Below are 13,105 nucleotides of genomic sequence, written 5' to 3' on the forward strand. Positions count from 1 at the left end.
GGTGCTGCGGACGCAGGTTCCTGCTCCCTGAGGAAGGTAAGGCGGCACCTGCCGCATTACGTGGGAGCCCTCGGTATCCACCCGAGCACGAACCTCCCCCAACCCCCCATGAGTGAACTGGATCCCAAATCTGAAGGAGAGGCCATATTCTTCTGCACGCACTGAGCCCCCTCCCTTCAGAGGTACTACGGAGCCAACAGAGGTGCTCCTCCCGAGGACGGCCCACGGCCCTGTCCTCTTCCACCACCACCACTACCACCACTGCCATTGCCGACATTCCAAGACACAGAACACAGTGGGCGATCATTCGACCTGCCCCACAGCAAAGACGCCTCACAATTCGGCCCGGCTGGGATATTAGGGCCAAGAGGAGGCCCCTGACTTCTCATAACAACCCACCCCAGGTGGGGGATGCACAGGCTCCTGCTCAAGGAACAAGGAGTAATGTCCAGGAACCAGAAATTATCCAAACAAACGGACATTGCGACCCTGCTATCCGCCAACATGGCCAAGAAAACAAAGAAAGGGGAGCGCAATGACACTTCCGGTGCCCCCCCCGGACTCCAACACTGAGTCGCCAACCCAAGCAGTGACTAAAGCGGACCTCCAGGAGCTCCTTTCCGCCATAACTAAGGAGTACCAAAAAGGGACAGAAGAACTAAAGGGCAAAATCTCCTCCCTTGACAAGAGAGTGGGGGAAGTCGAATCTAGAACAGAAGAAATTGAAACCACCCTGACTGAACAAAACTTCGAGATAGGGGAAAGGGCTGACAGACTTGCCGCGCTTTAGGCTAGATGCGAAGCCCTCGAGAACAAACAAGAAGTTGAAAACAGGTCTAGGCGCAACAATATCCGCTTGAGGGGAATTCCGAGTTCTGTCCCCGACGAAGAGCTCAACACCTACGTCAATGATTTATTTCGCTTCATCATAACGCTCCCAGACGGAGCTCCCCTGGAACTGGACAGGGTCCACAGGGTCAGAACCAGACAAAAAGCAAACGTTACGCCGGATGTTCTGGCAAGAATCCACTTCTACAAAGTCAAGCAAGAAATCATGCAGGAAGCCAGAAGTTCGGCCCGAATTAACTTCTGTGACGCCGAAATATCCCTGTACCAGGACCTAGCTGCGACCACCCTCGCAAAAAGAAAAGCCCTTAAGCCACTGGCCGAATGGCTGTGTGAAAGGAAAACAACTTACCGCTGGGGCTTTCCAACATCTCTACTCTTCAATTGGGAGGGCAGGTCCTGGTCTATCCCCTCCCCTACAGAAGCCGAGCGATTCATTAATCAGGAGAGTGAAGAGGGGTCCCTCCCTGAAGCCGTGGAGGCCCCGGGGAGATCCCGTGGAGACCCCACCAGATCCTGGACCAAGATTCTGGGTCGCCGCAGAGATCGTAGCCCCCCAGGCAAGTCGAAAAGGGGGGACAACCGCTGAGTGGGTAGCCTCGACCATTCGAACCACACGCTCCTCTCTGGCCCGACTGTCTACCTCCCGTGAAGGGACACCGAAAGACCTCAAGCTGCCTCCATCAATCAGGCTCTCTAACCTTAACCTGAATGTTTACTGGCCAACAGAAGAGGCAATAGTTGCTTCCAAGCAGAGTTAACACACCGGTCGGACTGACTGCCTCGTTGGTCGAAGGCTGGTCCGGAAACCTTGTTATTGTTTGGGGGTTGGGGGGAGGGGAAAGAGGTGGGGATGAGGAGGCGAGGAGATCTTCACGAAGAGGGAAGAACGTAGGAACAGCACTGGAAGACAAGGAACAAGAAATCTTCAAGGAAAACTACGAAACGACCTACATAAAACTCAAAAGATGGGTTCGCTAGACAAAACCCTAACTATCACGACCTGGAATGTGCAGGGGCTTAATGCATCTAGAAAGCGGAAATCAGTGGAACACAAACTAGACCATTTAACAGCTGACATCTTTAACCAGGAAACCACCCTGATTGCGGAAGACGAAAAGCAACTACGGTTCCGGCGCTACCCAAAATGCTACTTTGCCTCTGCCACACAGAAAAAGTGAGGCGTTGCTATACTGCTAAGTCGAGATCTCCCACTAATGCAGATCACCATCAAAAGAGACCCGGAGGGCAGATTCCTGCTTCTGAAGGGCCTCCTAGTCGAACTACCGATCACCTTGGTGGCCATTTACGCGCCAAATAAAGAGCAAGACCAATTCCTCCACAGCCTTCTCCCAACTATTAAGACCTTCTCTGTGGGCCACTTGCTAATCGAAGGGGAATTCAACCTCCCCCCCGGATCCGAGGGTGGATAAGACGCTCCCAGCCTTGAGGGAAGACTTTGGCGAATCCTTGGCCCTGGCGGAATTCTTGCGGGAAACTGAGACAATAGAGATATGGAGATGCCGCAACCAGAGAGAAAAGGACTACACTTTCTTTTCGCATGTGCATAAAGGCTACTCACGGATTGACCTCTTGCTAGCCACTAACAACATGGCCCCCTGCGTGGAGAATATCCAAATTGGACCCATCGCAATCTCGGACCACGCGCCAGTCACAATGTTGCTGCTTCTTCAGGGAGCTCCGGAACCTAACCAACGGCAATGGAAGCTGCAAGACTACATCCTTACTGAAATAGCGGCCAGCTCAGACCTCATGGAGGCGATTCAGAATTACTTCACCAAGAACACAACCCCTGGCTCCTCAACAGCAACAGTGTGGGACGCCAGGAAACCGGTGATCCGAGGGGTGGCAATGGATTTAACAGCTAGACTTAAGCGCCAAAACCTACTGAAGCAACAGAAGCTCAAGGAATGCCTCACAGAACTGGAAAACAAGCTAAAAAATCATTATACTAAAACAACGCACTGTGAACTAAAAAGAGCTAAAAGAGCTTGAGACCGAGCCGCCAGAGCATTAACCTATACCAAACAGTACTACTACCTGAACAGTAACAAAATGAATCAGCTCTCAGCACACAAACTGAAAAAGCTTCAAAGCAGGAACCACATCCAAACCCTGCTGGACAAAAACAGCTCCTTACACCATCTGGACCCCGAAAAACTCGAGTTAATGGTGCAGCACCATAAAGAAATCATGGCAGGGCCTCCGACATCCACCTCAGCCATCACTCAATTCCTGGCCCTAATCCCAAAGACACAGCCACCTCTGTCACTCTCTGACTTGGAGGGCCTCATCTCAGCGGAGGAAGTCAGCGAAACGATCCGCCACCTGAAAATCACAACACCCGGTCCAGACGGGTTTTCGGCAAAATTTTACAAAAAGTTTGCTCACCTGCTAGCACCACAGCTGGCAAATGTATTCAACTCATTCCTCTCCACTGGCTCCACAACCTCGTCCATGAACGAGTCGATAACAGTACTGATCCCTAAACCAGGGAAAGACAGAACACAATGTGCATCATATAGGCCCATAATGCTCCTAAACAACGATGCGAAAATATTTGCGAAAATCCTAGCAAATCGGCTGGCCCCCTCCCTCCCGGATCTCATCCATCCAGACCAAACAGGCTTCATCCCGGGCCAGGGCACCCAAGACAACATCTGCAGAACCATCAACATCATTGATTCAGCAAACAGGCTGGGCACAAGGCTTGCAGTCCTCTCCTTAGATGCGCATAAGGCATTCGATATGCTCGATTGGGGCTACGTGGAGGAAATTCTAAGGCACTTTGGCTTCGGCCCAAATTTTGCAAAATGGGTCCTAGCCATCTACCAAAGACCTTCTACGAATCTATGCCTCAACTGGGGCCAAATCCAGCAGGATAAACATAACCAGAGGCACGAGGCAAGGATGTCCTCTCTCCCCACTTATTTTCGCCCTATCAATGGAGCCATTCGCGGACAGGGTCCGCCGAAATTCATCAATACTTGGCCTAACCATTAAAAGAGAATCCTACAAAATTTCCTTATACGCGGACGATGTGCTCCTCACACTCACCAAACCACAAGAATCAATAAGAGCCCTACAGCAAACTCTTGAAGAATTCCGTGTAGCCTCAGGGTTCACAATAAACATCTCCAAATCAGTAGAACTAGGCTTCAATATCCCAAGATAGTCCAAATCCTACCTCGAAGCAGAGTTCCAGATCCCCTGGGCAAGGAGCAGCATGTCCACATGGTCCATTGTGACCCGAGTTCAAATACCCAACAAAACCGAGAAGCTGTACAAGACAAACTTCCCGGCACTCTTCAGAGACCTGAAAAATGACATCAACCGCTGGAAAAAACAAGAAATCTCCTGGTTCGGCCGAACCGTGGCGATAAAAATGAATCTAACCCCACGGATGCTATATTATGCTCAAGCTCTGCCAGTGTCGATCCAGGAAAAGGCCCTGCAAAAGCTGCAAGGAGAGATTCTGAACCTAGTCTGGGAAGGAAAGAAGTCCTGCATCCCGAAACGCATCATGCTCTGAAGTGTTGCCCTGGGAGGCCTAGGGGTCCCAGACGTAACAAGGTACTGTCTCGCTGCCCAACTAGCCCTGGCCTTCGCCTGGAAGCTCCTCGCCAACCATCCTCGGTGGTTACAACTGTAGGAGGATTAGAGCCAGACCCTGCTGGATTCCCTACCTCACTCCAAAGAGCCCAAAGGGGCCCAGGACCCGGGTCCCCTAGCAGCAACAAGAAACACAGTCGCCAGTTGGAAAGCGGCAGCCCGCCGGTGGAAATGCAGAGGCACAATGGGTCCCCTCACGCCAATCTGGGACAACCCCGACTTCTCCCCCGGAATCTCACCAAACCAGTTCACAGAGTGGCGTGCCGGGGGCCTGGAAACTATTTCAGATTTCTTCGAGAACGGCCTCCCCTTAAACTTTGAAGAGTGTAAAGCAAAATTCAAGGTACCGGAAGCTGAAAGGTTCCGCTATACGCAACTGAGGCACTGGCTGTCGAACCCTCGGGTCAGGAAACTGGGCAGCAGAGAGCTAACGGCATTGGAACTCACCCTCTCAGCAAATCCCCCTAAAGGGAAATGATCCGCACTGTACAAAATACTAGATAGAACAGACCCCACTAAAAAAGAACCGTATATGGTGAAATGGGAAGAAGACATCGGAAGACCGATTGAACCAGAGTAATGGCACCACATCTGGTCCCGCGCACCGAAAAGCTCAAAATGCATGACGAATAAAGAAAGTACGTTTAAAGTCTGCTACAGATGGTAGAGAACTCCGGTAATCCTAAACAAGTGTAACCCGGCTATCCCTGCTCAGTGCTGGAGGGGGTGCCCGGACCGTGGAAGCCTACTCCACCTCTTCTGGTCTTGCCCGAAAGCCACCCTATTCTGGAGGAATATCCTGGAACAAATTAAAGGAATCACCAGACTCAACATCCCCTGGGACCCAGGAATCGTGCTACTGGGGGCAACAGGAGACGGCCAATTCCCCCTAACCGGCTGCCTGGCAGACTTCTGCTCCCACTTCCTTACAGCTGCCAAAATTACCATCGCCAGACTCTGGAAAAACCCAGAGGGCCCGTCCACGCAAATGTGGTGGTCCAAATGCTGGGAAATTGTCAGAGCCGAGAAAGTCAGTCATCGGATTAGGCAATAAACACAAATTCGAACGCATATGGGCCCCCTTTCTGGACTATGTGCAGCAATTCCCCGGGGTGGCGAGGCAACCCCCAACCTTGTGCTGGATGGAAACCCAAGACTGAAAAGAAGGGAGCAGAACCAGACCAGAGACGTGACAGAGTTCCTCCACGCCCCTGAACTGCCACAAACCACCAGTCCATTCACCCCAACCTTGAGGTTCCGGCGTCAAAGTACCTAGCCCAAACCCAGCTAAAGAGTCGCATTGAACCCTTGAAACTATCTCCTTGTCGAAACAGTTTTCTGTTCCTAATGTGCACACAGCTCCTTGCCCCCTGTTCCCGTTCCCCTACTCAGTTGTAGTTAACAACTTTGTTTTTGAAGAGAACGCAGGATTAGCTAAGACCTAGTTATATAAAGAGCTGTGGTCTTCACTAAATGTTCTAACAAGTTTGTAAAGCATGTAACAATCACAGAATTTGTACGACTTGTTATGCCAAAAATAAAAAAGAAAATTGCATAATTTCTTTTGAATTTTAAAATAATGTATTTTACCAACCAGCCTGGTTCATGGTCCATTGTGACCCGGGTTATTTGAAAAGGGGGTGTGATACGAGTGGTGTACCATCTCAATATTGAATCAATATAAAAAGATAAGCATTTCAGTCGTGCGCTGCATACTAGGCCGAGACCAAGGTGTGTGTCGCCTGATTGAAATCCTTAACATTCAGAGGGGAGAAGAGTCATTCAGTGAGCCAGGCCAGCCAATGTCAATTGGGCAAAAGTCAAGGTGAGCTGAAGCACTTCTTGCCGGTAGTAAAAGTCTTGCACAATGTTTTAGAAGTCTTTGTGTAGAAAAAGTAGAATCGGTCTGTGAGGTGTAGAAGATGCAAGCAACTCTACAGGAGCAACCAAGACAGGTATCAACTGAGAGCAAGTAAGGCTACACAACAAGAGGTAAGTTCTATTAGACTTTACAGTACCTTTGGTTCGAAGAAATGGTTCTAACGGACTTCTGTTCCTGTGTGGCTATACAGATCCCTTTGTTCCAGGGCCTCAGTGGGGACAAGAGGGAGAAATTCTGGGGACTCATGCAACATAACGGGGCGGTCGGTGACAGCAAAAGGCAAACTTAATTTCAGTGGCACTTCAGCGTGTCAGCTCCTCGCGTCAGACAGCAAAAAAAAATGCGGTTCTCTGTTAACACTTCAGACTTTCCTTGCTTCTGGGTCCAGCACTCTGTTGAGGTGGCTCAGGCTTGGTCAGTCCTGCATCAGGGAAGTACGGAGGTTCTTCCTAGTGCTCGGGTACGACTTAAAAGCGATCCACTCGATTTGGTGTTCCTCTCCCTGGCACTTCGGTTCCAGCAACAGCAGAAGTACAACCAGCCTCAAAAGGATGTCCAGACAAGTCCACTTTGGAGTTGATTGGTCGCACCAACTCAAGGGGAGAAGTCATTAACGTTAATGTTCAAGGATATTTGTACCGCGCACTATCACCACCGGAGTGGTCCCCTGGCGCTCTGGCAGATCTGAAAAGGAAAGGGGGTGGGGGGGGGCGAGTTAGTGGGAACAAGCCGGATGTGCAAGAGAGCAGTGATGTGCTGTTGGAAGCCTCAGTTCGCTGAGCTTGGGGGTGCTTTCCGGTCGGTGGCCATCATGTGATGATGTGCGAAGCTATGAGTGGTTTGTTTTATTGTTGCGTTGCAGTTTGTTCGGTTTGTTGTGCTTTAAGGTTGTGTTTGGTTAGAGCTTGAGAGGTGTATGCAGAGGGGTGGAATTGTTAGTGGGTTGGAATTGTTAGTGGGTTGGTCACCAGCCTCGCTATCTAGAAGTGATATGTGCTAAATGTCAACATTCTTTCTACATGTGGCACATGAATCTCTGCATTTCCATTTAGATCCGGCACCGGCTAATATTCACAATCCTGTCTATATATGGCGCACACCAATATTCATAATTATATCCAAATGTGGCACTGGCCCGCCTTGTGTGAAGCCAGCTAGCATTCACAATTCTACCTAAATGTGGCATTGGTAAAGTTTGCAGCGCAGTCTAGATGTGGCAATGGCTAATATTCGCTATTCTGTCTAAAAGTCGTCCTTGCATGGCTTTTCTAGTCGAGGCGAATTCGTAGCTTCAGCACAACAGCAGGGCTTCACCGGGCAAAACAACGGTCCAGTTGTTGCAGAAGCGTCTCTTCCAAGTTCTTTTTCAAATTCCTTCATCCAGTGGTCGAGACTTCCCTCCAAGCCAAAAAGCCTCACCTTTTATGCAGGTTTCTGCCATTCATTCCACAGCCAGCCAGCCAATCACCTTTGGGTGCATTCCTGTAACCAAGGGGATTAAGCACAGGGAGTTTCGGGCACCTTCTTCCATCCTAAATACCTTTCATCTACTTCTTCACTGTCCCTACCTACTTTTTCTTTTGAATACCTTTTCAAATCTTTCACTCATCCTCATCCCATCTCCTTCCCGATCTACAGACCCCCGGGGCCCCATCTCCTCTTTTTATGATGAGCTGGACCACCTCCACTCGCTCATCTCACCCTCCCCTTCTCCCCTCACTGTACTTGATTTCAACCTCCAGATTCCTACTTCCCCCTCAACCCTCACCTCTTCTCTCGATCCTTGACTCTTACCTTCTCTCTCCACTTCTCTTCTCCAACTCACTCCTCTGGCTCCACTCTTGATATCATCTTTATTTCCTTCTGCTCATCCTCTCCTGTCTCCTCCTTACCCAGATATCCATCTGATCATGTCCTGCTCTCGTTCTCCCTTACCCCCAGCACTTCACCTTCCTCTCCTTTACCCTCTTCCACTTCTTTTACTCGACGGGAGCTCGGGACCTTTTGCGCATCACTCTTCCTTGATACCTGCTCTTCTTCTCTTCCTCCCCTCTCTGATTTCTCCTCCCTCCCAGCTGACCTTGCCATGTCCTCTTCTATACTCTTCTATCTCATCTAGTCTCGACCAACTCTACCCCCTCTCCGATTTCCGCCCTTCTCGTAAACCTGCCCAACCCTGGCTCTCTCCTCACCTTGCCCATGTGCCATCTCCTTCGTCGCCTTGAGCGTTGCTGGCTGAAATCCCCCACTCTTCCTAACAAAACCTCCTACTTTTCTAATCATTCCTTATAGGACTCCTGCCTTAACTGCACCAAATGTGTGTACTTTTCTAACCTCCTTCACTCCCAAGCCTCCCATCCTCCTCGTATCTTTCAAACTCTCTCTCGTCCCATCTCCCCTCCAGCTCCCGACCCCTCTTCTACTTCACTTTCTTCTTCTGACTTTGCAAACTTCTTCTCTGAAAAAATTCTTTCTTCGCCAAAAAATTGTCTCTACTCCTTTTTCCCCTCCCCTCTCCTTACACTCCCCCCTCGGCTCACATATCTAAATTTTCTCCTATCACTCCTTCTGATGTCCCTCACCTAACTAAATCCTATCCTACTGCTGCCCCTTCTGACCCTATTCCTACCCTTCTTATTCCTAAGATTTCCCCTGCTCTCATTCCCTACCTAACCTTCAACACTTGTTTATCCACGGCCACCTTTCCCTCTGCCTTCAAGCATGCCACTATCATCCCTATACTAAAAAAACCGTTCTGCTAATCCTCTTCTTGCCGCCAATTTTTGTCCAATCTCACTTCTACCTTTTCTCTTTAAATTACTTGAACGCTTAGCTTATTCTCAGCTCTCAACTTTCGTCACTACCCACTCTCTCCTCCCCCCCCCTCTCAATCTGGCTTCCGCCCCAAACACTCCACTGAGTCCACTCTTACCTATGTCCTTAACTCCCTCTTTACTGCTTGCTATTCTAAACATTCCTCGATCCTCATCCTCCTCGACCTCTCTGCTGCCTTCTACACGGTCTATCACCCCTTACTTCTCAACACGCTTTCCTTTCTTTGATTCAAAGGATCTGTTCTTAACTGGCTCTCCTCTTACCTCTCCCACCGCTCCTTAGCAGTCTCTTGGGGAGGCCGAACCTTTACTACCTTTCCTCTTAATTACGGCGTCCCCCAAGGCTCGGTCCTCGGTCCCTGCTTATTCTCTTTACACCTCTGTCCTTGCCCCCATTATCTCTTCCTTCAGGATTTCTCACCATTTCTACGCCGATGACACCCAGCTGTTCCTCTTTTCATCCTTCACCTCTGACTTACATCTCAACCTCTCTTCATGTCTTACTGCCATTAAAGACTGGATGTCATCTCACTATCTCTTAACACTGACAAGACTGAAGTCTTGTTCTTTCCTTCCAACGCCCTACCCTCTCCATCTCCCCCCTAACTCCATACATGTTCCCCCCTTCTCATCTTCCAATCTCCAACGATGCTCGTAATCTAGGCATATACTTTGACTCTTCCCTCTCCTTCTCTCATCATATATCCCTCACTACTCGGGCATGTCGCTATCATCTCTTCAACATCCGTAAAGTCCGTCCTTCCCTCACCTTCCATGCTACCGACCTCTTAATTTCCTCCCTCATCTTCGCTCGCCTTTTCTATTCTCTCTTCTTCGGTCTTCCCGCTTCCCATCTTGCCCCCTTCAAATCCCTTTATCACTGACATATGTACTCTCTGTCTACCCTATTCTCATGACTATTCCCAACTCACTTTCTTACCTAGGATGGCTTCCTTTCCACTTCCAGCTTAAATTTCACTTCCTTTGTCTTGTCTTTAAATCTCTTCATGACGTTGCTCTTCCTTACCCCTCTTCTCTCTCATTCTATACCCCCTCTCGCTCCCTTCGTTCTGCTGATCTCTTCTTACTTTGTTCCCCCACCACCATCTGCCTCTTCTTGCTTCCGACCCTTTCAGCTTCTTGCCCCCTTACACTGCAACTCCCAACCTCTCTATCCGCTCTTCCCTCACCTATTCCTCTTTCCGCTCTTCACTGAAAGAACTTCTTCACTCCCCTACCCGATACCTTCCCCCTCTCTCTATCCTCTCCCTCCTTCTATTATCCTCTGTTATCTTTCTGTCCCTGTCTCTCCTATGATGATCTGTCTTTTGTTGCTCACTGCACTCATTACTCTCTCGATCCTTCTCTTCCACCCTCCTCTCCCATCTTACTTGCAAATTACTCTAAATACCGATTTTATGGCTTGATTCAGGTTTACTGTTTTGCTTCTACTGTTCCATGTTTTATGTGTTACTTATTAACTGTAAACCGCCTTGGATTAAGGCGCTATACAAAACAATACAAAATACTTGGAGCCAGAGCCGGGCTTCACTCGTGAATCCTGCCAAAGACAAAACGAACAAAGGGACCAAACCTGGTTTGGCGTGCAGAGTAAATCGCAAGAAAGACCTTTCCATCAAGAAATGTCGAAAAAACAAAGACTGGTGCGATTTTGACAAAATGGGCACCCATGGGTGCTTTACTGCAGCTGCAAACGCAGCCCACGGTAAAACTCCCAATGGTAGTTAAAAGTAAACCACTGCCACCAGCCATTAATAGTAGAAAGGGTAACATAAAATTGTTAAATGAGAAATTAGACAAAGGGGATACTAAGTAACCCCTCCAGCACCCTGTATAAGATGGTGTCCGATGAGTCTAGAAAAATTGTAAAAAGTCAATTTCACTTTACTGCTCTTGGAAACAGTAGTTTATCCAAGAGAAGGTATTTAAACCTTTGGGAAATCTGAAAGACTTCCCTTTGCCACTGCACTGAAGGTGCTATGTGTCAATGTAAAAGAAATTATGCCTATGGAGTTTGCCAGACTCCAAAAACCAAAAGAAACAGTTTAAAATCACAGTAAAAGACATGAGTGGGAAAAAGGTCTCACTCTCTCCAGGTTGAAAATTAAAAAGTCCTAGATTCCAGCAAAAGTGCTGGGGGTCTCCAAGGTGATAACAGTCAGTATACACAGTGACGTGAGTGTCATGGAGGTAGGACTGCAATTTGTGCTCTGAAACACTTGTGTACCAGCGTGATAGAAATAAAATATCAATCAACTTCCTAAGGCTCTATACAAGATAACTATATTTCATCTCCACAGTGGGCCACGCGAGTTCTCTGCCCCTAAACTGGTAACTGCTGTAACATACAGAACTTCCTCACCATTGTCATTTAGCTGTGATTGTCTTGTTCCTATCCTAGTGTCATAGGCATCTGTGTGCACTGAGAATGAATGATCTCCTGTAATCATCAGGTGGCCTAAGAACAGGGGCCTGACTAAGAGAATCGTTCGGGAAGGCCTTCTCACACTCCATAGACCAAGAATCAAGTTCAGGCCTTCTGGAAGTAGTGAGGGCAGTCAGAGAGACAGCTATGTTTCCATTGTCTGCCAATAAAGTTCCTGTATTTTCCAGTGAGGCCCAGGAAAGTCCTCACTTGGGTGTTGGTAGGGGAGATTGCCCACTTCTGTACAGAGTGTACTTCACTGAGAAGAGGAAGTTTTGTCCTCCACAATACCAATTTCATGTCTAAGGTACACCACTGAGTGCTGAACAATCTGGCACAGGGTTGCCTTCATGGACATGGATGAAGGCCCTGAAACACTATATCCAGGTGTCCAATATGTTCCTCCACGTGGGGCTGAGGATTGATATACCACCCAGGTATATGATGTAAAATCATCCATCCCACTTAGAATATGTTGGAACAGTCCACTGGATGGCCCAGAAACGCTTCTGAAGACTCCGAATTGCAGGGCACCAAGAAGACATTGAGAATGGTTGTTTCCACCACTCCAAAGGATCGAAGCACCAACGAAGATCTTCTAAGATCAGTAGCCAGACAGGGGTCAACCGGGACTGCAGCAAAAGTTGATCTCCAGGCCTTCTCAATCTGTCCACGGGTCTTCTGATGTTTTCACAGCCTTGCAGGATACTTTGCTCCTCTTCAGATCTCTGGGGAATGGCTGCAGGACACCTCTTACCCAAACACTCAGGTGAGCACAGAGTAGTTCAATCATGGACCACTGTTAGTGAAACTCATGCATACATTCCAAACATACAGAAACCAGTGTGTAGATTGGGACCAGCCTGTCCCAGCCCACTTTCTGGTCTGCAACACCCGCATTTGACTGCCCGCCACCCCCACAGCCCCATTCTGCACTGTGCTGCTTGCAGGAAACGCATGGCTCAGGCAACACCTTAATAGGCCTGCTTTCCTGTAACTCCACAGTCCTCCCTCAAGCCTAAGGAAGGAGTCAGGGAAATACCTCAGTTTCCAGACTGCTGCTTGCGTTTTCATGCTCATTAGACTTCAAAGAGCCTGCCAATGCATTTCTTCATACTTTGTAGGAACTCAAACAATTGTCCAGGATTTTGGTTTGAAGCCATGCATCCTTCTCCATATTGTTCTCCAGTGATGTTACCTGTTTATCTAGTTGGACTCTACCATTGCTTATTCAAAAGTCCCAGGCTTGTAAATATTTGGAACATAATAACCTTATAATCAAAAACCTTTACGTTCTTGCACTTCAGCAAGGGAGAAGACCTATGAACATGGCAAACTTACCTTGAGGAGTCAAATGTGAATTGTTTGCCTGAGTGGCAAGATGATTTTCCAGTTCTTCAATCTGCTGTCTGTACTGTTGTAATTGTACTTCAAACTGCTCTACCAATGTTCTAAAATAGCTGT

The 13,105-nt window shown here is 48.5% G+C and overlaps 1 protein-coding gene across 2 annotated transcripts in view; it reads right to left on the reverse strand.

Moving 5' to 3' along the window:
• The window catches only part of NUP58 (nucleoporin 58), an 891,091-nt gene that overhangs the window by 571,312 nt on the left and 306,674 nt on the right, over positions 1–13,105 (reverse strand). For both annotated transcript variants that reach the window (XM_069640546.1, XM_069640545.1), the window contains exon 11: positions 12,983–13,101. In XM_069640546.1, coding sequence (XP_069496647.1) covers positions 12,983–13,101 — 119 coding nt within the window. The remainder of the gene's footprint in view (positions 1–12,982; positions 13,102–13,105) is intronic.

The sequence above is a fragment of the Ambystoma mexicanum genome, chromosome 7q, assembly GCF_040938575.1.
Source record: "Ambystoma mexicanum isolate Mex_15411 chromosome 7q, UKY_AmexF1_1, whole genome shotgun sequence".
NCBI lineage: Eukaryota > Metazoa > Chordata > Amphibia > Caudata > Ambystomatidae > Ambystoma > Ambystoma mexicanum.